Source organism: Centroberyx gerrardi, chromosome 3, assembly GCF_048128805.1.
Source record: "Centroberyx gerrardi isolate f3 chromosome 3, fCenGer3.hap1.cur.20231027, whole genome shotgun sequence".
Classification (NCBI taxonomy): Eukaryota; Metazoa; Chordata; class Actinopteri; order Beryciformes; family Berycidae; genus Centroberyx; species Centroberyx gerrardi.
In genome coordinates, this window is record NC_135999.1 from 22,707,750 (window position 1) to 22,733,460 (window position 25,711).

The window sequence follows — 25,711 nt, forward strand, 5'->3', positions numbered from 1 at the left end:
TTGCGTGTTAACGGCTATCCCTTTCCGTGAAATTGCTCCCATAAATGTCAGTTTCCTCCTGGCTTTATGAGGCCGGTGGATCCTGTCCAAACACACATGCATGCGCACACACACACACACACACACACACACACACACAACTATGTTCATGTGAACACACACACACACACCAAAGCACAGACACACCCACGTATGTGAGTATGAACACACACATACAAATATATGTAAACATACATAAGCATACATACACACACACACACACACACACACGTATGCACACTTATGCACACCACACACATGTACACACACAAACACACACACACACACCACACACAGAAAAATGCAGATGCAAACACATTGTCTTTCAAACAACAAAACCACATGCTGCTATAATTCATACTATCTGGACAGAGCAACGTTAGTTATTTTCAGCTGGCTAGACTTAAATACCTGATTTTATTTGCCTGCCAGTGTGTCCGTCTGTTGTTTGTATATCATTATGACCACTTTCCCACTATTATTAGCACATAACTCTTAAACAGTAGCATTACTGCCATCTATTACTGTTACTCAGTAAATAGAAGCAGTGACAGACACAGACTTGGTTAATAACCAGTGTATTTTCCCTTTCTTTAATTTATTAGGATTTATGCCCTCCGGGTTGGAATCCCTCTGTTTTCCTTCCTAGCATCCGAATTAAAAATCATTAGAATATTATACCTATAGGGACTTGTAGTGTTTCTCAATACTGTGGTACTCAATAGTGAGTTTATGTGACCTTTTTGCACTTAATGGTATTTTTACCTCCTACTGTGTTATAATTTTTGACCTACAGTAGCTGCAAGATATTTTAAAGTTTTGTTGTGATAATTGTATGGTATTCCTCTATAGTTGTTTTTCATGAGGCTTTATTTTAAAATGACAAAATGTTTTTCTCATAATCTCTATGAATTTATGACCCTGTCCCTCTGAAATCTAATACGTCTGTCAAAACTGTGGTTTAACAACAGCATACAGATCCTGAGCCTTTGTTAAATCTGGATCACTCCTGTATGTGTGTGTAATGTCCACTATCACTGCTCGCTGCTGTGGGCTGCTCCCAGCTGGAAAATGTTATAGTCCGTTTTGCTTGTCACCTATCTGCAAGGATTAACATTAACCACCAGAGGGCAGGCTACATCCACAGATCTAATTCAACCATTTTTCATTCATGTCCTCTCCAATCACTTCAGTTCAACAGGACACTGAAGCTTCTGTTTTAAAGGGTGAAAATACACTAAGAGTTAAGAGAGAGATCCAGACTGTCATGCATATTACAGCAGTCAGCTTTTGTAGTTTTTCACAATAAAGTTTAACTGATTTGCAGTTTTGTAATGATTCTGTTTCTGAGATTCAGGAGAGAAAAGAAAAGAAAAAAGTATTTGACTGTATTTACCTGCCTTCATTACCAGCACACACTCTCGCCATTCAAGTTAATGTGTGACCAAGTGTGCATCCATTGAGGTGTGTGTGTAGGTGTGTGTGTGTCTTCTTTATGGCTCCCCCTTACTGTTTTGCTTGGAGCTTGAACTTCGACCCATGCTAGTTTTACAGGGGCACGCAGTGTCGTGTTTTGATCCAGGAATCGCCATGGTGACCTGTCCCCCCCCCCCCCCCCAACACTGTAATCTGAGCCACCAGTCAGGTAGAGCAGGTAACCGTGGCGATGTGAATGATTCAGAGGGAGACGGAGACACCTGACTGGAGCGGGCGTACAAGAAGGCAGGGCCAAAGGACAGAGAGAGAGAGAGAGAGAGAGAGAGAGAGAGAGGAGGAAGGAGGAAGAGAAAGAAATAAAAAGACCAAAGTTTCAAGAGAGAGAGGGAGAGAGTGACAAGAGCTGGAAAGCACGTGGCACTAATGAATGGCTGTATGTGACACTGTGAGACAAACACAACAAGGAAAACAGAAGGAAGAAGAAAAGGAGAGTGGAGCCATGGAGGGAGAGGTGGATGAGGACGATGGGACTTTCACTAACATCTCTCTGGCAGATGACACAGGTAAAGCCTCAAGGGACACTTTAACAGCTGTTTTCTGGCTTGTTATTCTAAGTTAACCGTCATTCTTTTTTTTTTGCGAACAAACATGAGTTTTTCTAATTAAAACCACAGAACCAGCCTCGTATATAACAAGCCTGTTAAAGTAGGAGCGCTGATCCAGGGCCTCAAACCAGACCTCCTTGACAAACTCATTAATTATCTTCTATAAGTTATAAATGATTCTAGACTTGCTCTCTGTTCTGAGGTGTGTTATAAATATGAAACAAGCTCCTATAGGGTGGCAAGTGACCATTGGTCTCTGTGGGAAAAATGTCTCTAAATTTCAGTGCATCCTTCCACCAAATCATTTTACTTCATCCTTGTGTAGTTAATGCTGAGACATGTGTTTTCTTCAGGATATATTCTCTATACAGAGGCTTCATTAATCTGGATCTTGCGTTCTGCACACTCATGGTGCAGGGAGGGTGAGAGGTGGGGTTTACGTTTAGCTGTACAGCCTGTCGGTCAATCAGTCAGTCAGACAAAGTCAGCCAGCCAAAGCAGTAACAAACAACTTGTAAAACCTGAGTGATTGTGTGGGTGTGTTCTGCTGTGACAGGACTGAGGTGTGGCTTGTACAAAAGGTGCATGGCTTTGTTTTTGATTTATACAAGTCGTGTGTCCCCACACACTCACTCACACACACACACACACACACACACATACAAAAACCAGTTGTCCTTTGACTCAATTTTTGAGTTGAAGGAAAAGCATTTTGTTGACTAAATCCTAAAAAGGTATTCAAGTAAATTCAAGTCGCACACTCTTCTCTTCTCTTTTAGTTTTGTGCTTTATTTATCCTGCCAAATGTTTTCAGCTACATGGCCTTCATCAGGGTGATGCAGAATCATAACTCAGTACAAATTATTAATCTATTGATAACATAAATACATTCAAAACTCACTGTTAGCACTCACATAGTGTTCATCCTTGTATCAACAACTCAGTCTATACATTTGTGAGCAAGGAATGTCTTCAATACAATGGAATAAACATAAATAATATAAAATAAGCATGAACAAAGTGATAGTGAGGCAGGCTCAGTACCACAGGTGGGCCTAAACCCTGATTCAGGATTGAGTTTTTATGAAACCATAACTTCCCTCTGCAGCTGAACTGTAAAACACCCCACAGTAGCTTAGTAGCTCAGTCTCATAATTGCAATAGAGTAGAGGCAGGGAGAGTTGCAAAATACATATTTAGAAATGTTGCATTAGATAGTCAGGGTAAGATAGTTTTGGCACACTCAGCTTGTGACTTCTCTTTGGAACACACACATACACACAGAGCAAGTGAGAGAGAGAGAGAGAGAGAGAGAGAGAGAGAGAGAGAGAGAGAGAGAGAGAGAGAGAGAGAGTAGACTGGTCAGAGTATTGGCTGAAGCAGTAGTGTCCCCAGGGTTTGGCTTGGCTAACAAGCAGCAGCATATGGGCTCCTCAGAGCGAGGAACTACGCGGCGCAGAGGCTGTAACCATACCACACACACACACACGCACACACACACACACACACACACACACACACACACACACACACACACACACAAACAAACACACCAGCACCACTTCATGCATGCACATAGACAGATGGACAGACAGACACACACAAACAAACACACACACACACATACATGTGCATCCAAATACTCATGCATGCACACAAACACAAAATACACAATGCTCCTGGTGGAAACGACATGGCTGGTCAGGCTTTGCCAACTGCTGCTCTATGACTGTCTGCGGCTGCGTGTATGTGTGTGATTTGCTACCGGGGGGAATGAATGAAACGCCTGAGCATCTGTTAGTACTGCAGTGTGTGTGTGTGTGTGTGTGTGAGAGTGTGTGAGTGAGAGAGAGAGAGAGGGACAGAGAGAGAGAGAGAGGGGTAATAAGATCTGAAGCCCATTGCTTCAAAGTGACCATGGGGAGACTGCTGGTTTAGGTTTAGTCTCTCTCTCTCTTTCTCTCTCTCATTACAAAGGGAAAGAGCTCACAGCTTCACTGTTCATCCTAGTATCTATACAGTACAGGGTTGTTATTAAAAAGCTGTCTGTGCAGTAGTCGCTCCCTCTGTCGGTAGGTGTAGCCCAGTACATACAGTGAGGTCGTGATGATGATGATGATGATGATGTTGATGTGAGTGAGATCCCATCATCAGAGCCTCGGTGTTTACAGGGTGACTCAAAACAGGAGTAACGCTAGACTTTTCTTGCTTTGGGTGAGTGTGAATCGTTTTGTTTAACAGAACGGTCAGAATAAATCTCAGCAAGTCGAGGATGGAGTTGACATTTATTCCACATCAAGCTAACTAACCAATCTAGCTAGCAGCAGCAGGCTAGCTAGCTACTAGCTACATTCTGGCCGATGCCAATCTGTCAGGTTTTTAAATGTATAAACGTATAGGAGTTTCCTTTCTAAGTATGAAACCTAAGGTTTGGTTGGTGCTGGTGAAACGCTAGCGTTGTAGTTAATGTTAAACTTGAAAGTAAACTAATGTTAGTTAGCTAAGTTAGTTGACTGGCACTTGCGTTGGCGTGGCTAGCCACAAAGCTAGCTACGATAAATGCATCCATGTTCGGACATGTCCCCGTGTGCCGTGATTCTTTCCCTTTTTCCAAAAAATGTGGACCACGATCCCCACACACAGATCAGCCCACGCCATTTAATCAGGTCTGCCGGTGCATGTGGCAAGTTTTGTAACGATCATACGTATTTCGGACTACAAAGTCGACTTGATCTCTGGCTACCGAAATCGGATTGGGCACATCTGCCTACGCTAGCGTTGGACGAGCAATTTACGGTGTCTCTCTCGGCTTCAAGCCTTGTGTCTTTGGGAAATGATATAACCCAAATACGAACTTGTGAACAAATACTTACACAAGAAAGGCAAATTGACAGCTTTGAGAAGTGACTGGCCGGGAAAGGTCAAAATAACGGCCGTTCAGCATTAACGTTAACGTTAGCTGTCTGCAAACAGGATTGACTGTCCGATAATAGAACTTGGGCTTTCTGCGTTGCATCGGTAGTGGTCAACCAAACGGAAAAACAGTCGTAGATTACACAAACGAACCACATATGTATGTTTGTAGAACTACTTTGATATTGTTAATCGCTGGTTTGTTTGTGGATATACTAACAAAATTGATGACCTTATTGGTCCCCAGAGCTAGCAAAAGTGTGTCCGATAATGGACGTTGTGACGTTAGCTGTGCAGGTCAGCAGCAACAACACCACATCATCACACTGGGCTTGGTGCTCCATGTCGGCCTGGGTGCGGTGTGTCTGCTCCACCCCGCTGCCATTATCTAAACTCTGTTTACCCAGTATCAAACTGTTTAAGTGATATGAAGCTAGGCTATTTTAAGGGGAAAGAACATAAATCAGTGCTTTTCTGGGAATGTAATTGGTTACTGTTTTATTTTGGTGGCTGTTTGTCTCATGATGATCACTGGCTGGAGGTCATAATTGACCCAACTTTTTATTTACAGCATCTATAGCAACTTAATATGTATAGCATCTTCCTGTTTGCATGGCATATAGCCTACCAGTGTAATGGTCAGTGATTCTTTTGACAATCCAAATGAATACTGGTGTGCTGTAGTGTTCATTTGGTGATCTGACACCTATTTCCATGATATCTTGCACACTATAGCCCCAGTGTATGTCCTTATATGAAGAGAGAAGGGACTGGCAAAATCATCATACTATCAGTGTTCCCTCTGTAATGGGATAATTCTAGTTTTGTTCCATATCTGTCACTGTTTGGGTCTAGGTTATGTTTCAAGTTGAGGTTATAGTGCTAAAAATGATTTTTAATCATAATAAAATCATTACTTCTAAAACATATGGACCACACTTACTTTATAATTTTCTCTAGCAGTGCTGGTAACTTCCTTGCTGTGGTGTCACAGCACTGCTAAATGCAGACAGAGGAAACACTGTATCAGTATACTAAGGTGGACTAAAGTCTCTGTTATGATTGTACCATCTCCTCTCTATGACTGTCTATGGAGCCCACATTGTCTGTCATTTGTCCTGTACAGCGGACAGTGGAACTGCAGCCCTGTATACTAAACAAGACGACGAGCTCTTCACCATGAACTGCGACATGGATGGTATGTCTGCTCGTGTGTGTGTGTGCTTCTTTGTGTGAGTGTGAGAGAGAGGAGGAGGGCACTTTTGTGAGATGGATGCATCATGTAATAATAATGTGATAATTTATTGTAATTGCATGTAAACTGCGTGAGCGTGTGGCCTCTCCCTGCGAGTGTGTGTGGAGTGGTTCTAAAACTGTTGTGTGTGTGTGTGTGTGTGTTTCAGGAGACATGGAGAACCAGGTGGAGATGGAGGAGAAGACGAGGCTCATAAATCAGGTTTTGGAACTTCAGCACACACTGGAAGGTAACACACACACGCAACACTTCACACTGTGGGTTTCCTCCACTGCTTGAAAACTGCCCCAACAGCTAGAAAAGCCCCCCATCCCACCTCAGTCCAAAAAACAATTACAGAACAGGAGTCATTCTTAAACTGCAACACACACTGAAAGTTCCTGGAAGGAGCTCAGGAGGAATCTGCATCTACAAAAAAGTCTACAGAAACACTTTCTATTTCTCTCTCTCTCTCTCTCTGTACTTTCCTCACTAATACCAACTCAACAAAAATAAAACCCCAACCACTGCAGTTGTTCTCTCTCCTCGTCGCCGCAGCATATCTGTCTTTCATGGTCTTTTGAGCATTGAACTTTTAAAACACAGATCTCATCTCTCCTTTCTGCCGCTCTAAGTCTTTTTTTTTTCTATCTCTCCATTGTTCATTTATCTCCTCCACTCTACTGTCTTGGTGTAGCCCGGTGCTAATGCTCTTTCTCTAGGTCCATTTTTCTCTCTCGCACTAAAACACACACACACACACACTCTCTCTCTCTCTCTCTCTCTCTCACACACACACACACACACACACACACAGACCAGAGCTCACGTTAGCTAATAAATGCCAGTTTTTGCCCTTAAAAGTGATGATAGTCTGGGAAACTATAAGTTCCAGACAAAAAAAACAAAACATTGTTTAGCCTATAGGTGAATTCAGATTTGTATCTGAATTACATCATTGAATGATAACCAAGTTTGGCAGAAACAGTCACATTTAGCTGTATGTCAGCAGCCAGTAGTTTGTATTTAGGGGAAAAATATTGTGGTTTTCAAAAATAAAAACTGAACCATTTAATTTCATTAAATTGTGCTTCACAAATTATCCACTGGCTGAAGTGGACAGTGTGGACTATTGACACACACACACACACACACACACACAGATTTACTTGGGCTTTACCTCTTTAAAACAGTTTTGGCTCCCTCCTCTCTTAATAGTCTAATACCGCCCTGCGAAGCATTCAGCTTTTTCAGTGAGAAATGTTTTCTGTATTCTTTTTGTAGCATTTGGCTGGGTAAGAGGAAAACAGTAGGAACTGAAGAACTATTGTCTGAAAAAGACTATCAGCTTGAAAACTCTACTATGTAGCTATTCGATGGCAGACTTTACGGCTATTTGCCTTCTTCACAGCTTATGTGGTCGTTTGGTAACTAGGGCAAGACCAGGTCAGGAAACTTTCCCCCCCTGGCCACAGTGTCTCCAAAATTCACCAGCCACTTTCACTGTTGAATCAGCCAGCTTGAACTTCACAATGGAAAAGAACCTCTGAAACCTGGATTAACTTCCCGTTAAGGGCAAGTGGATATAACTGGGCCAGCGTGGATGTTCAATATCTGTATACTCCTTATGCCTGTAGGGTTGTAATATCCTGTGTTTTCAGCTTTCCATTCTCAATGTGTTTCAGACTTGTCAGCGCGAGTCGACGCGGTCAAGGAGGAGAACCTGAAGCTGAAGTCGGAGAACCAGGTTCTGGGTCAGTACATCGAGAACCTCATGTCCGCCTCCAGCGTCTTCCAGACCACCGACACCAAGAGCAAACGGAAGTGAGGAACGCTCCGGAGAAACCTGAAGTCCCAGGCCAGCACCGGGCAGAGTAAACCCACCGCGGAGACACGGAGAGGGGTTTGTCTTCGGAGCAGACTTGGGTCTCTTCTGCAGTTGTTTGAGTTCGCTTACCTGAGTCAAAACGAATTGAATTGAACTGAAAGTGTGAGCCGATCGTTGGTCGCCCGCCCGGCTGACTCAGAAGTATCTGATTAATTGAACGGCAGTCTGGCCCAGGTCTGTTTTGCAGCAGCGTCCTCTCCACCCTACAGACTAGGTAGAGGTCACCCTTCGACCACTAGCGCACGATCAGATGGTTTCTAGCTCAACTGGTCAACAGTAAAAAAATCAGGAGAACCTGAATTTGTATATTAAGTGGTTAAGGGTCATTTGTACCTAGAGTTCCTTCTCATGCTCTCCATCAGACCTGGAGTCAAACAGTATATGCAAAATACTCCTTAGCCTTTGTTTTACCTGCCTGGTTTACTGCATCAGGACAATTCTGATGTGTCAGGTTGTCAGTCATTTAACTGTTTTTCAAATACTTTGCTTTCCAAACTATCTGACACTCATTTTGTCATTCTAAGTGGCAAACTGCAACCATCTGGCACGCAAGAAGGCTAAAAACAAACTATAAATACTATTTGCAAATACTGTTTGACCCTAAACCTCCCTTTCAGCACTGGTTTATTTATTTATGGTTTGTTGTACTGTATTTATACGTCAGCTGGATCTGAGTTTTGGTAGGTCTTGGATGTCATTATGACTACATGTAGCATGACTACATTCCTCCACTTTAAAAACTGGCAAACTGAACAGTATTACTGAGAATGACAAATATATTTGAATCGCATGGTCATGTATGAGTAATACACTTCCTGAACGGTTTTCTTTCTTTGTCTAACAGTTGTTGCATATCTAATGAAATGTCATTAAATTATTAATCACTCGATTGCAGGCTGTTTAAAGCTACTGAAGACTTTTTTAAAAATACTATTACACCATGAAGTGGATACTAGATTCATATTGGTACCACTGAGAGCTCAGCAACAAGATATTGTAAGTGACAGCACAGAGAAACTAAAGGGTTAAGTGTTAATAACTGTGCGGTAGATGTGTAGGTCTTTATTAACACCGGTGATGTTTTTATCTTGAAAATGGTTGCTTTTAAAATCACAATATGTTATGACACTGACGGGAGTTTTTCTTTCAGTAACAGAAGTATTTGCAACCCTTTCAATGTATGAATGATTGTTGGGGCCCAAACCATAATGCAATATTGTGACAAAGAAAACGGTAGGGTTGTAGATGTTGCCCTGCCATCACATGGCTGAATTACACAACATAAAATTGTAATTTGGTTCCTTATTTTTTAACGGCAAAAGATCGCAAAGAGTAGCAGAACAGACCAGGTGAAGTGAGAAAAGGAGATGGAGGAAGAGGATTGAGAGGAAGGAAGGCAGACATGCTTTCCCCTTTAACTGTAAGAAGAAAAGCTGTAATGAGGCCTTGAGTGCTATTGATCCGCACCCACCGGCCTGGAAGAATCTGTCTGGGTATTAGCAGCAAAATGCGCTGATGTCAACATCGTACTCCAGAGTGGGAGGGAGTATCCTGAAAGGCCCGAGCTGCCTTTGTTAACATTAGGATATAAGAAGGTGAAAAAAATGAGACGAGGGCCGAAGGAGATGAATGTGATCTGAACATGGAAGTTACAGGGGAGTTTCTAACTTGAATTAGGAATATGTAATTTATCCACAATGAATAGATATATCTAGTGATTTGATGTCTGAAAAGCAGTAATCAAAATGTTTATACATCAAGAGTGACTTTCTGGTGCTGTTGCAAAAGGGAAGAATTGTGAATATTAAGGAAGGCTGCAAATAACACTGTATCCTGTAATTTATGCAAGTTATTTTGATATTTTTAATGGTTGTACAGTAATATACTCCTATTCCCTTGATCAATGTGTTTCTGGCATGCTCAATATGCCCTACCTACACACATCCTCTGAAAACAACTGCCTTGTGTGTAACGCCCTGTACATTTTGACTAGGTTGCCTTTTAATGTTTTTGTTTTAATAAAAACTTAAGCTCACTCCTTTCTCTGGGTCTGTTGTGAACCTACACAATCCTACGTCATCTGTCAAGGGTGACACCGGGCGAGAGAGAGAACACGTCAAGAATGTCATAAGCACCTTGATATAGAGAAGATTCATGACAAAATGAGAAGAAACTTGCCACATCTTTCAGGGTTGGGGCCATTCATTTATTGAATTGAGAATGCACAGTAAATTCTTACTCAGTTCCTGGAGTTGGAATTGGAATTGCACCGAGCTCTAAGGAAACAGAATTGGAATTGAATAGGCCCTTTTCACGTTCTGTTTCTCAACGCTTCTGCATTGAGAAACCGGTGCATTACAACCCCTTTTGCCAGCTATGGGCTTCACTAAATCACTCCACAACCTGCCCAAAATTTTTAATTTGTTACATTACGTATCTAGTGCTAGTAACCATTACAATTTCGTTGTTTTTGTTGGATTGGTTTGTCAATAAGTCGCAAAAAGACACTTAACACAGGAAGTTGTAATGCACTGGTTTAGCTGTTACCATGATGATGTGAAAAGGGCCCATTGAAATCACAGGAAACAGAATTGAATGAAATTCCATTTCTAAGAGTTTGTCTTGACTCGCTAAACATTATAAATCAAACATTATGAATCAAATAATAGACAGTTAAACAAATCAAATACATTAAATCATAATGTATGTATTATGATTACATGTTATGGATCAAATTCCACCTGAAAGGTTCCTTTAACATGTTACGATATTCAGTATTGATAATATATAACACTATGTGTAACCTCTGATATGTAGTTAGAAAAAAACAAAAACAAAAATGGAATTTTGGAATGGAATTTCCTGAAATTCAAATTCTGCTTCCTGTAGGTTTTTTCAGATTCCAATTGAATAGGAATTGATGAGTTCATTCATGAATTGACCCAGACCCTGACATCTTTTCATCAGACATTTGACAAAGCTTGCAACCTTTTTGTATTAAATAGTTTTATTTCCAAGAGCAATGTACAATTTGCAAACATATGTAAACAGGGATATCTGCCATCGTTGGGCGAGAACATGAACTACAAAAGCTTGAGACAATAATATAAAACAAAAAGTAAGAAATTAGCATCAATGTCTTTCCCAGGCAACATTCTAGGATCAGACTTCCAGCTACTCTAGACATTCTGGGAAAGTCACTGCTGCGTGCCAACTGAATGAATGACCTCCCAACAGGTTCAACGTCCAGCTGTTTGAGGAAACCCACCTATTTATTCTGTTTTCTGACTGACGACTGACTGTCAAGGTGTTTAAAAACTGCTGGATTTGTGCAGCAAGCTACTCGGTGCTGGCAAGTTCAGTGTTTAGATCATAAACAGTACATAAGTACAGCACTTCAAACAGACCTAGGCTCAAAGTAAGGAAATCAGTGGCATAACATAAGAAAACAACTGCCTCAAGTCACTCAAAAAAACTGCATCATAAATGTTTCTTTACTCTTTATACTGGCATAAAATGAACACAAATTTTAAAACAATAAATAGGGTTATCAGTGCTGATCCTCACTTTTGCAAATCGCTATAACTTAGTAAAAAATAAACACACACACACACACATAAAAGTAACTGATGCTTCCTGACTCCCTTTGATAAACTACCTAAAAACAGAACATCCATTTTCTTAAAAGAGGTAATCTTTTGAACCTAAACTGAGGCGACTTATCATCTGAAACGTCCTGACACTGCGGTAACTTCTCAAAAGCAGTCTTTCCTCATCGCCTGGCATCCTCTCCTCCTGGCCCGTTCTTCAAACCCATTCAAGGAACAATTTCATAAAGAGGGAACTTCCGTCGAACTGTGTCCTCAAATGTGTTGTTCTTTCGAAAAGAGGACAACGCGAGAAGTAATAAAAAATTAAAATCAAACTTTTGAGATGTAGCCCCTATGCTCTGCGGTGAGTGCTATGAACAAACAGCGTTGACAGCAGTACAGATGCTCTCTGCTGTCTCACTCTGAGGAGCCAGACTGGTAGATCTTAAAATGCAAAACAGTGAACCCAAAGATCTATGATGAAATATATTCAGAAAAAGAAGACTGGAAGCAGAGACGGTGGGTGGGGGGGTGGGGTGGGGGAGTGAACGGGGATGGGAGGTAGAGGAGGCGGGGCTTTTTTTTTTTTCTTTTTTAGGCTGAGAGGCATTTTGACAGTAATGGCTTAGAAAGGGGGAGGAAGGATGGAAAGCATGGAAGCTCAGGAATGAAGAGGGGGGGGAAAAAGCTAAATGCACAAACTCTCCTGGGAATATATTTGATAGCTGAATGAGCGGACAGGATGGCGAAGACGAGGAGAGGGAAAAGAGATGACACGGGATGTCGTTGAAAAGCCAGCAGACCTTGGATGAGCGTAGCTGAGGGATGGAGGAGAGGTGGAGGAGGAGGAGGAGGAGGAGGAGGTGGAGGTAGCAGCCAGGGTGATTTGCAGGCTACCAGTTGGCTGGAGGAAGTGCATGCTGTTCAAACATGGAGGAGGGGAAGGAGCAGAGACGGCCCCTTCCGCCTCCTCCCCATCGGGGCATGCTGGGAGGAGAGGGGAGAAAGGAGACAGTAGGCATGTGGCTCACATCTTCAGTCTTTCCGTACCCTCCTCTTTCTCACAGCTTGTTTTTGGCTCTCTCCGCTGGTGTCTCCTCCCTCCTTCGGCTGGATGCCGGAATGAAAGTGATTGAGTGAAAGAAAGAAGAACAAGAGAAAGAAGAATTTAAGGGACGGGACATTGAAGACATCACTCTGCCATTTGCCACCATGACCAAAATGCTTAGCAAGGTTTAAATGTAGGGTTACCCCCAGTTTGGTTAAATGAGACTCAAACAGTTCTTTAAGTTATTAGCACCAGGATAGCATAAAACAAGCATGTAATTTGTGATAAACTGTGACTTATTTGGTTCTGTGAAACTAAACAAAAACAACTTATTTGCCAAACCTGGGATTAGACCCCAGGAGCCCTGCATGAAAGTCTGCTGCCCTACCAAATGAGCTAAAGCAGCAGTGTGGCCGCCTGAGAATATTATAGGTCTTGTATCCCTGTATCCTGCAGCTTTGCACAGTGGGGGTTTCTTTTTTGTTTTTGAAATTTAGAATTTTGAACCCGACTCTACCCACCGACCGACAGAGTGACTCATACCAGCTGCTGGTCGCAGCTAAAAATACTGCACAACCCCACTAACTTCAGTCTGAATGGTCTACTCAATACGCATAATGAACTAAATGTGCGTCAATGTGAAATTAAAAGGTTCAACTCATATAAATAGTAAATTATCAGACTTGAAGAGCACCATGAGGACGGCCGGTATGCGCCGCAACCCGTCGGTGCAACTTTTAATCTGTGATGTCATGCATTAGCCACTAAAATATAGGCTTTTAAACTTTATTTAAATTTGTTTCTCTTTATTGATATAAACAGTGAAATATGTGTACATGCATATTTTGAATAAGCTTTGGCCCTAGATTTCCACCTATTTAAGCAGTATAAAAATAGCCGCTTTACACTAGTTCTAGGAAGCATACCAATAGTTTATGATCCAGTTTGGATCTATGAAGTATTGCATCACATTCATTTTGTTATGTTTGTTATGTTATGTTATTGTGGCTGCTGGAGCGAGGAAGAGAAACAGAAAATGTGTCAGATAAGAACCTTAGGTAATCCCATGAACCCTGACAGACACACACACAGTGTTCACGGTGTAAGCTTAATGACCTGAATTGAAACAGTATTTAAATGCACTAGGAGGGGGCATTTTTACATTTTTAAATTACAACACAAGTCTTTTCACTCAAGAAAAAACAAATAATACCAGGTTGTCCTGCGTTCCCAACAGCAGTAGCATCAGACACTCAGATGGGGAAGCACAGGCAGGGACAAACCAGAACACCCTGAGGCCAGCTTTGTGAAATGTCAGGTGTGTTTACGCTACCTTCTGTGCTGGCTCTAAATAGATTTTAAAATCAACTTGAGCATAATTTCTGTCCCTGCGTGTGCTTCCCCATTCGAGTGTCTTGCACTAGGCTACATTTTAAAGATCCCCTATTATAGGAGTTCAAATTTCTATTTTCTATTCATATACATATCAAAGATGTTTAATGAAGACATTGAAAAACCAGAAGATTTTTACATTCTATTTTGTTTGTAAGTGGTTTTATTTTCAGAATACCCTGGTTGTTTAGCATTACAATACCTAGATTTATGCAAGATTTAATTTTGAGAGCAGCTGACCTCACTCCCCTAAGGAAGTTTAAGAGAATGTGGATGGGAAATCCTAGGATCCTGGTTCCAGGTATTAATTCCCAGCTATCTACTGACACCAGCACATGTTGCTGGGCACATAGGAATTATTCAAAGCGAAACACCAACCTCATCTTCTGATGTTCTCTCATGAGCTCTGCTTTCATCTTCTCCTTCCTCCTCCTCCTCCTCCTCCTCCTCTTCTTCTTCTTCATCATCATCCCCCTCTAGATTGTCTCCTCCCGCTTCTGCACCGTCGTCCTCCTCCTCCTCGTCTTTTTCTGTCTCTTCTAAGAGAGAGAGGCAGTGAGGATGAGAAAATTTGATCAGAACAATGTAACACTAAAAGTCTTAACTCCCATTTGCATTTCAAGGGAGTATTTTTTTCTGGTCAAATACAGCGTATAGAAAGGGTTGATGGAGAGCGTGTCCTGTGTTTGCCCTTCTAACCTGCAGCTGGTGCACTTTCAGTAGCTGAGGCCTCAGCTGCCTTCTCTTCCTCCTCTGCCGCCGCTGCCTCCTCCTCCTCTTCCTCTTCTTCCTCCTCCTCCTCCACATCAGCCCGGGGCAGATCCACCTTCTTGTACGCGTAGTCGTCGTCAGATTTCTGGGACAGCAACAGGAGATGGGATCACAGCCAGGCAGATTAAATGTCAAAGAATCAGTTTTGTTGCAGTTGTTGCAGGAGAAATAAAAAATCTTTTTGGTGTGCTTCTGTGTAAATCAGGATGTGATCTGAAAAGTACCTTTGGCCAGCAGAAGAGCACAGCCAGTCCTATGGGCAGGCCCACTGTCAGTATGTAGATCACCCAGAGCCACGGTCTCTCCTCTGCTGCCAACATCAGCTGGGCAAAAACCCCCGGCTGGTGGGATGGAGGGGTAAGAAGGAGAGAAGCGACCAGAGAGAAAGTGGAAACGGTGAGCATCAGCAATTTATTAGTCTGTATACTCCGTGTCTGAGTTTTAGTTTCTGTGCGAGTTTCTCTAGATCAATTGTAACCCCCAGAAACTGGCAGGCCAGTTGTCCACCATATTCCTGTGTAAGCTGATTAGGGTGTATTCCTGAGGTCTCTAGGGATGCAGCAATTAATCGATGTCACCATTTACTTTGCTTTAAAATGCCAAGGTTTTCTACCCGTAAGCATTTTAGAAGCTACAGTATCTTTCGCTACGGTTCTGTGCTCTTGAATGCAGCCTTACGTTCACACAAGATTGCATTTACCAAAAAGCACCTTAAATCAGCACTCTGGGAGCATTTGGGATTCCTCAAAAATGACCAGGGAGTTGTTGAAGACTGATATCCAACTGGAAAACATGCTGACGAAAAGTGTCTGCCAATGGGTCAAACCCATCTAACTTGCTAGATCAGATCGCCATCCATCCTTGCATGATCAAGTCAAGGTAATAAAAGAAAACTGAAACGCGTTTAGCTTGGTAGCAAGTTGCTTAATGAAATGTAAAGTTGGTAATAGATGTTTAGAGTTAACATCAAAAAAGCAGGAACTGGAGTACTACAGTGACCATCAATTACTTTGATTTTCCCATCCTTAATGTAAAAATAAAATCACCTCATAATAATCGTAAAACCGTGACTGACACCTCACACTACAATTGTACCATCAAAATCTCAAACCTTTGCATCCCAAGAGGTGACTGTATGGAGTAGGTAGGTATGTGCAAGAGTACAGCTATGAATTCTTGGCATCCTGACAAGGTATCACATTGCCCCCTTACATCCTAATGTGTCTAACTTCTTTACCTCGTTGGCACTGGCCACCAGTTTCTTCAGCCCCCAGCTGTCAGAGGCCCAGCGGTCAGCCACCTCCTTGTGAGAGGTGATGATGAAGTTGTCGAAGTAGATATCCGAGGTCATGGACCACAGCTCCAAGCCCAGGGCCTTGAATGGAGTCATCCTGAACGGCTGCAGGTCCTCAAAATAGTCGGGGTTGTCAATCTTACGGGGGCTCCAGACTCCCTGGGAGAAGAGAACAAATGTGGGGGCAACAATTAAGAGTGAGAGATTTAGGTTTATGCTCATTTTAGGTCTGGTAAAGGTATACTGACTTCATGTAAAGAGGACAGCAAGGAGTGAGGGGGAGTGAGGTATCCCAAGGTATTTTCGGGTGGCAGTTATTATTCAGGGTTTCTGCAGGTTTCAACAAGTTAAATTTAAGACTTTTTAAGACCTTTTTAAGACCATTATGAATGCAATTTAAGATCTATTTCACATCCATACTGGCAAAAAAAGTACGAAGGATATGAACATTTTTAACAATAAATAAATAAATAACAATAAATATTGGGGTAGCAGGATGGACTAGTGGTTAAAGAGACCATCCTTAAACCAGATGATTTGTGCCCCATGTCAGCAAAAAACCAAAGTGTCCGTGAGCGAGTCAGTGAATCCCTAGCAGCTCACACACAGTTATTTATTATATTTATTGTTTATTGCATTATAGGATATTATAGATCCGTGTGTAGTCCAGAGCACCTCTGCTTTTAATGTTGGCGTAGATCCAAACGCTGTCCGGAGGTTGCTTACCGGAGTTCCAGGAGTTGCATCTGGACTTTGATGCTCCCGATGTGAAACCAGAATATTGGGTGATGGCAGGCGTTTGCTGCTGGCTTTTTACGGCGGCTTTATGTTTTTCAGACTTCCCATGCGACTCTAATGCCTTTATACCCAACGTTCCTAATTTCAGCGTTTTCTTGCACAAGGTGCAGCGGGCTTCAAATGTGTTTTCAACCGGCTTCAACCAAGCACTAAATTGGCTGTTCTCGAGCCAGATCTCGTTGAACTTGCACTTGCCCATTTTAGATGAAAGTAACGTTAGCCCACACACCACATCGCGACTCACTAGCTGGGTGTGCTCCGATAAATTCTGACCGGGCTGCACAGTTTGCATTAGTCGTTATTGGTTCCATGTTGGTTTCGTTTTGTAGTTTTGTTACAGCATGATCAATATACATTTTTCCCAAAAACACATTTAAAAGCGAAACTGAAGTTAATGCAACTTTATAAAAGTAATGTTAACTTCATAATCCAATCAATTTTTAAGATCTGTCAAAATCGTATTTAAGACATTTTAAGGCCTAAAATTCAGATTATTGGATTTTAGACTTTTTAAGACTTTTTAAGGACCCGCGGAAACCCTGTTATTGCTCCAGCTCAGACACCTTGAGCCTCCAACAGAGGAGGTTGGGAGTCGAGCACGTAGCACAGCGAGTGAACAGTCTTCTGTGTGAGCGCTATAGGGTCCACATGACCTTTCACGCTTTACACAAGGGACTGTCTGTAAATATAGGTGTATACACTGTATAGCATAGAAAACATAGAAGATGATGGCATATGTCAAGGCTTTTTGGACTCATTTGGCTACAAAATACTTGGATTATGCTTCACATGCTGTTTAGGGAAATCTGATGGTCATTTTATTTCCTTTTTGGAACTCTAAGAGCCCCAGCGCCCCTTCACTTCAGTTGTTTGGGAGACGGCTGAGATGGAACTGCAGGGATTAACTAGAGGCTTAGTGGGACACAAAACCACTAATGATTAATTTGTTATTGATTAATGTGGATTCATTTTTTAATTCATTTAAAAGACTTATTTACAATAACAAAAACGTTTCAAAGTCGACATTTTGGATCATTACAAACAAATTACATTCAAGCCTATTTTAGATTGAGTATTATGGGTGCGGCTGAGAATTACCCAATTTCCCCACAGTGATAAATAAAGTTTCATCTTATCTTATTATGGCTATTTCTAGCTACATTTGCAGTACATTCCTGTGTACAGACCTATCCAACCACTGTAGCACACCTGAGGCTGCCAAAGAGCTGATGTTATTGTAGACAGGGAAACTCAAGGCAGCTGACTGACAATTTGCTCTGCAGGGAATGAAGCTACACTACCATTATACACAGCTGTTTCATCGATGTAGCGGAGGACAGCAATTTGGCCGTTACACGGCAATAGCTGGCAATAACATGTCACATTAACTATAGCAAACTAGCTAGCAAGTTAACCTGACAAAGTTAACACTGCAGCCGTGCCATCACAGGCATTAAGTTGCATTGCTCTGGAATATTTTTTATTTTCAGTTGATTGTGCATGGCAGTTACTGCTGCAGTATGCAACTTTGCACACTGAACAAAACACCATGTTATTGGGTTTCTGTTTACAGTATATCCATAATTTGGATGCTCTAGGTTTGAGTTTTTTTTAACCATGTTTAAAATAAAATGCACCACCAACTGAAGGCAGCCGTCACCTGATAGCTGGGGTTGTCCACCAGAGGCGCCTTCCACTTGCCCTTGTACTGAGGATTGTTGATCATGGGGGGCTTCCACTCCCCACAGCCAGGGGCCGTCTCACAGGCAGGGTTAGGGATCTGTGGGGCCTCCCATTCGCCATCCATCTCCTCGTCCCTACACACAGAGGGGGTGACAAAGAGGGCAGCTGTGAGGTTGGATTATTCATTAGTAGAGATAACATATTTCAAGGGTTGCCACTGGATTTCATGGCAGTTCCTTTGTGTGGTGTGTTTGTGAAAGTGTGCTTGTGTACGCATGCGCATGTTTACCAGTCATCGGGTTTCTCGGCACTAGGGTCAGCGACAAACTCTGGTTCCTCGTCCAGCCAGCCCTCTGGCTTCAATGCATCAGGGTCCTCGATCTTAGCGGGGGCCTCCTCATCCCTGGGACACACACACACACAGCGCAAGTTAACGAGACCCAAGCTTCTGAGCTGCTACGTATAACATCAGGCAAGAGACTACAACACCACTGAAAATTAGATGTTTAAGCTTGGCGTATCAATGTTTGTTTTATTTAGACCATCTTCATAGAGGCCTTGACATTAAAACCTATCAAATCTGTCAAAGCCATTTGCAGGTGCTACCAGTCAGCTCAGAAAATACTCTAGCAACAAATAAAATAACTGTTGCCCTTGTGTGGTATCCTCCCAGAGTAGCATTATGAGTAGTATGACAGTATATATACAGTGCTGTGCAAAAGTCTTAGGCACATGTAAAAAATATCCATAAAGCGAAGATGCTTTCAAAAATAGTTTCTAAAGTTTCTAAATATAAATAAATGTACTAAAAAGAGCAGTCTACTGACACACTAATGCAGAAAACAAATAAATAAACATCTAAAATAAAATGTATATAAAAAATCGAAGGTGCATAAGACTATTGCACAGTACTGTATATATATATTTTTAGCCACAATTTGTTTTACACCTCATCTTTACTTGTGTACATCTTTTTCTGCCGACTAGTATGGGGTTGTACTCACCAGTCGTCAGGCTTGACAGCCTCAGGGTCAGGGATCTTGGCCCTCTCGTCCCAGTCCTCTGGCTTGGAGTCATTTGGGTCGTCTATGTCCTTGGCAGGGTTGACTGGAGGCACGACATCATACAGCAGGTTGCCACGGCTCACGCTGGACTGGTCGATGAACATCTCATAGCTGTTGTCTGGGTTCAGGACTGACAAGGGGGAGAAACACAGCATATGAGAATATTTGCAGAAAATTAGAAAGGCCTATAAAAAAGCAATAGGCATAAGAAAGCACAAAAGATATGAGCATGCATGTGAGGCTGAATAGGATTAATAAAGACACTTTCATATTTCATGAAGAAATTTGTCAATTTGTGTGTATCAATGGGTACAGTATAGCACCACCACTATCAGAGTTAAGAGTTATGCAAAAATATGCACTCATGGCAGTGTAAAGCTTTTTGGATGAAAGCATTCACCATTAGACACACACACATTCTCTCTTTCTTACCCAAAGTGTAGAGGTGAGTCTTCTTGTCGGTGTAGAACTTCTTGAGGTCCACGTCGGCCCTCTTGGCGTGCTTCTCCTCTAAGTCTTTGTTCAGAGGATTCTTGTGGCGGAAGATGAAGTGCAGCTTGTAGTCCTCGCCACACTTGTCGGGCCCAAACATGATGGTGTAGGCTGTGCGGTCTTGGAATTGCTCCTGTGGTGCAGAACAAACAAGAGTGTAACGTGGAAAGTAAATCTTAAGTCTATCTAGTTTAAATACAGACAACCTTACCCATTTCACCACACATAGCGGTTCTATGTAGATAAAAGGATAGAGGATGGTATCAATGCTCGTAAGGTTAGGGATTCTAATTCCCACTGGTGCCACCAGTGCTAAAAAAAATGAATGTGCTCACTACAGAGTAAAGTGCTTTGGATAAAAGCGCCCACCAAATGGCCTAGATTCAATCATCTCTCATTATCACTGCAGTCAACGTGCCATTTCTATACACAATTAACATTTCACGGTGCACATTAAGACTTTGCACATCATACATGGAGTAAGAAATAATGACAATATGTACACAATGGGTGCCAGGGCCTTCTCCTATGCTGCACCCAAACTTTGGAACTCCCTTCCCCCTCACATCCGCATACTGGACTCCATTACAGAATTCAAAACTGCTCTTAAAACCCACCTTTTTAAACTAGCTTACTCACTTTAACTGCATCAACTGCATCCTATTTTATACTACAATATCAATTTTTAACTCATTGCTGAGCTATGCTCTGTTGCTTATTGCATGTCTTACTGTTGATTGTACTGATGTCTTATTACTGGTGCTTTGTTGTTTATTGTATGTTCTATTACTGATCTTATATGTTGTAAGGTGACCTTGAGTGCCATGAAAGGCGCCATTAAATAAAATGTATTATTATTATTTATTATTATTATTATACCAACCAGATCCAGATTGTCAGTGTCAGAAAGCAGTTTGATGTACGCTCCACCACAGTCGATGCCATCCTGGAAATTCACCTCGTACCTAAAACGGAAACACTCAGATGAAGCAAGTCTCAGACAGTTTTTTCCCTTCATTTGTATTACCTGCATGATGCAAATTATAGACATTAAAGAAGTATTTAAACATCCACTAGCCTCTGCGGCTGATGGAAAAAGCCCCACTTGCATGAACAAATGACGAGAGGTAGTGTGAGCATGTGAACTCACTGTATAACCAGGGGGTCATCCTCGAAGACGAAGGGTTTGTTCAGCGCTGCAGCGATGGCGTGGTGTTTGGCCCGGGACTTGAGCACTAGGCCCTGGTCTCCTGGAACCTTGTTCTCCTTCAGCTGCTCCACGGCCCACTTCCCTACAGGCCCAGTGAGTCAAGAGGGGGAAACGTCAACACACAAGAGAACACTAACAACCCATGTATTACGCCTGTGGGAATCATACGTGAGAAAAATAGGTCTATGGTCCTATAAACCTATGACAAGTAAAGATAAGAACACCAAGGTGTGCCTCTGTACAAGGACATAAACACCAATCTGGATTAGCAGGGGGAAAAAAGGGAACAAACCGTCATATTTGGCTATGTCATCATCTGCATCCTCCTTCACCGTCTTGGACACCTGCCATCTGTGGAGATCAATATTATTGAACATTTAGCTTCCATAAAACACTATAAACACACACTATGACCAGTGATTCAGTAAGTTCATTCAAGGCATTCGAGACCATCCGAGACTCACGCATCCTGGCATGCATCAAAAATTTAGACTGTGTTTTTAGTGTTTCTTGATGGTAAATAAGTCATGCGATACCTGTCCAATGATCCATCGTCAAACGTCTCTGCAAAGTAGACCTCTCCGGTGGGAACAGGAGTCTTGTATGTTACCTGGGGAGATTGAAAACAATGGGAGAAAATGCTGAAAATCTATGCTGAGAGAATGTGTTTGATAGTAAGGCTTGATATTTAGTCAAATACTAATAATTAATTTAGATGCAATATATCTTTTTTTTATCCCACTTATGGCCTCCACCTGACCCGTAACCCATTCCTGACCTGGAAGGAAACATTGGCATCGGCTCCGTCCTTGCCAGCCTCTCCTTCTCCATTCTCTGTGCCCCTGCCCTCCATTTCGACAGAGTCCTCTTCCTCCTCCACCATCGCCTCCTCCTCCTCTTCTTCCTCCATCATAGCCTTAATCTCCTCCTCGTCCAGGCCCATATCAGTGTCGGCATCTGAGACGTCTGCCTCCGAGTGTTCCTCCTGGGCTGCTGCTGCTGCCACAGCCAGGGAGGACAGGAGCAGCACGCACCACATCCAGCCCCTACCCAACTTCATCTGTAGAGGGGGAGAAGAGAGTGGTAAAAAAAAAATAGAATGGGGAGGGGGGTGGTGGCAATAGGCAGGGGGGGAAGGGCAGATGGAGGCAGGAAGGTGAGAGGAGCGTAAGATAAGGGGGTCAGGGATGAGGATGGTGTGAGCAGGGGGGGAGGGTGTGGTACGGGAGGATGAGGGGAGGGGGATGGAAAGAGGAGGCAGGTGTGAGTGAGACACAGGTTATTTATAGAGAGAGCGAGGGGGATGAGAACGGCAACGATATAAATAGAAAACGCACAAGTGAGTAAAAGGATGAGAGTGAAGGTTAGAGAAACAATAGATGAGATGGAGGTCAGATTTGTACACAGACCGTCCTTCTTGAATTGGGGCTTGGGTCTACACATCCTATTCTTACATATCCCACCGTTACCTTAAAACAAATTAACCTCTGTCGCTTCCTCTGGTAATGGATTCCCACATCGAGACATTAACACAGACCTATATGACTCCCTTCCGAGTAGATGGCAGAAACCTCAGTGCTTTCAGATGTATAAAACTAAAGGAAACGTATAAAACTAAAGGAAGCTAGTTATATGCTGCAGCGTAATCTGCAGCATATAACTAGCTTCCTTTAGTTTTATACGTTTCCATTCCTTCTCACTACACATCCACACAGATCCTAATTTCTGATCTTTAATGCATAGGATTGACTACTGGCATAAGATTGTGTGTGTGTTTGTTGTGTGTGTGAGTGCATACTGATATGCTTTTAAATCCATGGAAGATAATGGCCTGAATAAAGGTAGGCCCACACTTCACAGAGGACTGTGACACACAAGGAGCATTTCAATGACCTCCTATTGATCAGGCCACGCCTGGCCACTATTGTTCACAGAGCAGCTGGAAATGAGAAACCAGGAATGCCGAGAGCACAGCAGGATGTTTTTTCAAGAAGTCTTAATCAACTTTAATGGCAAGCTCTCCCCATACAGGCGCTATTATATATTTTAACATTACCAATGCAGGAGGATCAAAAGGATGCTCGATCAACATAGGAGGGAGATGATGAAATGGGTTGTAGCAATGAGGGGCGAGTTATCCTGAACGGCCTCAAGATGTCGCTGTCGTTCAATTGTATTTACTTGCATCTTGGTTCTGAATGCGAGCAACGCAAAACATGCCCACATGACAGACAAAAAACATCAGACAGAGGCTGCCTGAGTGGAGTGAGAGCTTGGTGTTTACAAACTCCTGAAATCAGATTCAGCAAATTACTCTGGGAGTTTAAATTGAACAGTCGACTCTTTACATCTGTCAGAGAATTGTTTGATGGGTGAGTGTTTTCCTGGTTGATAACATCATATCCCACAGCCTCTCTTTGGGTACCATGTTTTCCATGGTACATCCACAGAGCATGCCAGGGAAACTGACCTGAGGATGTATTAGACTGGTATAGAGGGGATGCAGCATGACAAGGTCAATTCATCCATTTAAAAGGTAAATTAGTGCAAAATCATTATTGCTTGCAACAATATTCTGTTTTTTTTTAAATTTGTGTGAAGTAGCTTTAGGCTATTCCCTCATACCGGGCTAGAGGCGAGTGGAGTTGACATCTCACTTGATGTTTTCCCAATTATGATTCCAGAAGGTCTAACTGTGGCAGACTAGCTGTCACCAAAGTCTAGCCAAATATCTCCAGATAGTTGCATCCTGGCAAGGACTACTGTTCTCAACTAGGACATTCTTTATGACAGGCTAAGAATTACCAACCCAATGTAGGAGAAGGAGCTGATTTTATTTGCTTAATCTATGTGTGACAAAACCTGAACAGCAAATCACCAATTACTGCAACTAAATTAGCTAGCTATTCTGTCTTAATGTCAGCTAACATGAGCCTATTCGTGTTCCTGTCAAGCTTCACTGGTCTTGGGGTGCTCTTCCAACAGTACAGGCTACAGCCAGGCCATTTTGGCCAGACTGTACTACGGGTCACGTCCCCTACCGGCCTCTAGGACAACTGGCGCGTCAGCAAGCAACACTTTCACTAATATCACCATGATGAGATGCCCAACATTCAAAACATCTGCTGGAATCACCCGGCCACCAAGAAAAGGCCATGGGACAGGACTGTGGAGCTAACATGGCTGCCACCAAACCCTGCAACGTCCAAACTCTTTGGATCAATGGCTCGGACTACAGCACCTGCTCCGCTAGCTAGCTGGACGGCGCGCCAATCACAAATAGCCAACGTTAGCATAATATAAGCTTAGCAATAAACTAATGGGCTTACAAAGTAGTATCAACGAGACCAAAAATAAAACATTGTCTGACATAAGTTAAATAACACAACCAATAAAACGCATCTTAAAGGGCAGTGAATAAGTAAAAATGTTTTTATAGACTGCAAAAACATTAGGCAGAAAATGAATGGATGGTAAATGTTAGCTTGCTAACTAGCGGTTATCTATGCTAACATGATGTCGTACAGTTGTCAGGGAAGGATGGAGAATGAATGAGCGCACACAAACAAACCTTGCGCGTTCTGTTGTTGCAGAAAAATGCTCGATATATGCTTCTCCGCTTCGGCAATATTTTAAATGCACTACCTTCGGCGTTTGACCCACTTAAAGTATCGGGATACCGAGGCCTGCCGTGTACGCTTGGAAAGGAGACAGCTCGCGGCAGAGGGGGACCGACGATGACAGCGGGGTAACGGCAGTGTGGTTGCTGAGAGAGCGATTCAGTGGAACTGGGCATGCGTAGACGCAGAGCGCGAATGCTGCCTTCCCGTGCTGTCAAAATTCTAACAATTAGCAGTTGAGAGGACATGACATGAACGACCTAGCAAAGTGGTAAATACGAAAGGAAATGGGAAATCGGCTTGATTTACATAAATGCAATAACAGCCACCAAAAATGTCATTTGTTACAGGGTCCATTTTGTAATTATTTCCGACCAAAATCACTGGAATGAGATACAAGACGTATTTACGAATTTATTGTAAAACAAGATTACGGGGAGAATATGAAGGCATCAGAATGCCGCTGTGTAACCACATTTCAAAATAAAAGCTTCTTTTTCGTAAACTGGATTCAAGAGGTATTATACTTATACTCAAAAATGCTGTACGCCCACAGTAAGAAGTTCTAGTTTATAATAAATACACAAACATATGTTATCATCACAATTTCCCCAAGTATTGTAAGCGATACGT

The 25,711-nt window shown here is 42.4% G+C and overlaps 2 protein-coding genes across 4 annotated transcripts; one reads left to right on the plus strand and one right to left on the minus strand.

Annotated features, from left to right (window-relative positions):
* Positions 1–1,811: 1,811 nt before the first annotated feature.
* On the plus strand, positions 1,812–10,151 carry scoca (short coiled-coil protein a). Of its 2 annotated transcripts, none has more exons than XM_071917133.2 (4): positions 1,812–2,039; positions 6,121–6,192; positions 6,398–6,478; positions 7,914–10,151. In XM_071917133.2, the coding sequence occupies exons 1-4, from the start codon at positions 1,904–1,906 to the stop codon at positions 8,054–8,056; spliced, it is 432 nt and encodes a 143-aa protein (XP_071773234.1). In that variant the 5' UTR covers positions 1,812–1,903; the 3' UTR covers positions 8,057–10,151. The 2 variants fall into 2 exon arrangements, with proteins under 2 accessions (XP_071773234.1, XP_071773235.1); XM_071917134.2 differs by lacking the exon at positions 1,812–2,039 and adding an exon at positions 4,189–4,295.
* Positions 10,152–11,131: 980 nt separating this feature from the next.
* Positions 11,132–25,177, minus strand: clgn (calmegin). 2 transcript variants are annotated; one of them, XM_071917129.2, is made up of 15 exons: positions 25,030–25,177; positions 22,237–22,518; positions 21,995–22,068; positions 21,751–21,809; positions 21,399–21,540; positions 21,132–21,213; positions 20,189–20,381; positions 19,697–19,886; positions 18,982–19,095; positions 18,670–18,826; positions 16,155–16,370; positions 15,142–15,258; positions 14,846–15,002; positions 14,525–14,685; positions 11,132–12,816 (listed from the first exon to the last, which is right to left on the minus strand). In XM_071917129.2, the coding sequence occupies exons 2-15, from the start codon at positions 22,516–22,518 to the stop codon at positions 12,742–12,744; spliced, it is 2,019 nt and encodes a 672-aa protein (XP_071773230.1). In that variant the 5' UTR covers positions 25,030–25,177; the 3' UTR covers positions 11,132–12,741. The 2 variants fall into 2 exon arrangements, with proteins under 2 accessions (XP_071773230.1, XP_071773231.1); XM_071917130.2 differs by having other exon boundaries at positions 11,132–12,807; positions 14,519–14,685.
* Between the last annotated feature and the right edge of the window lie 534 nt (positions 25,178–25,711).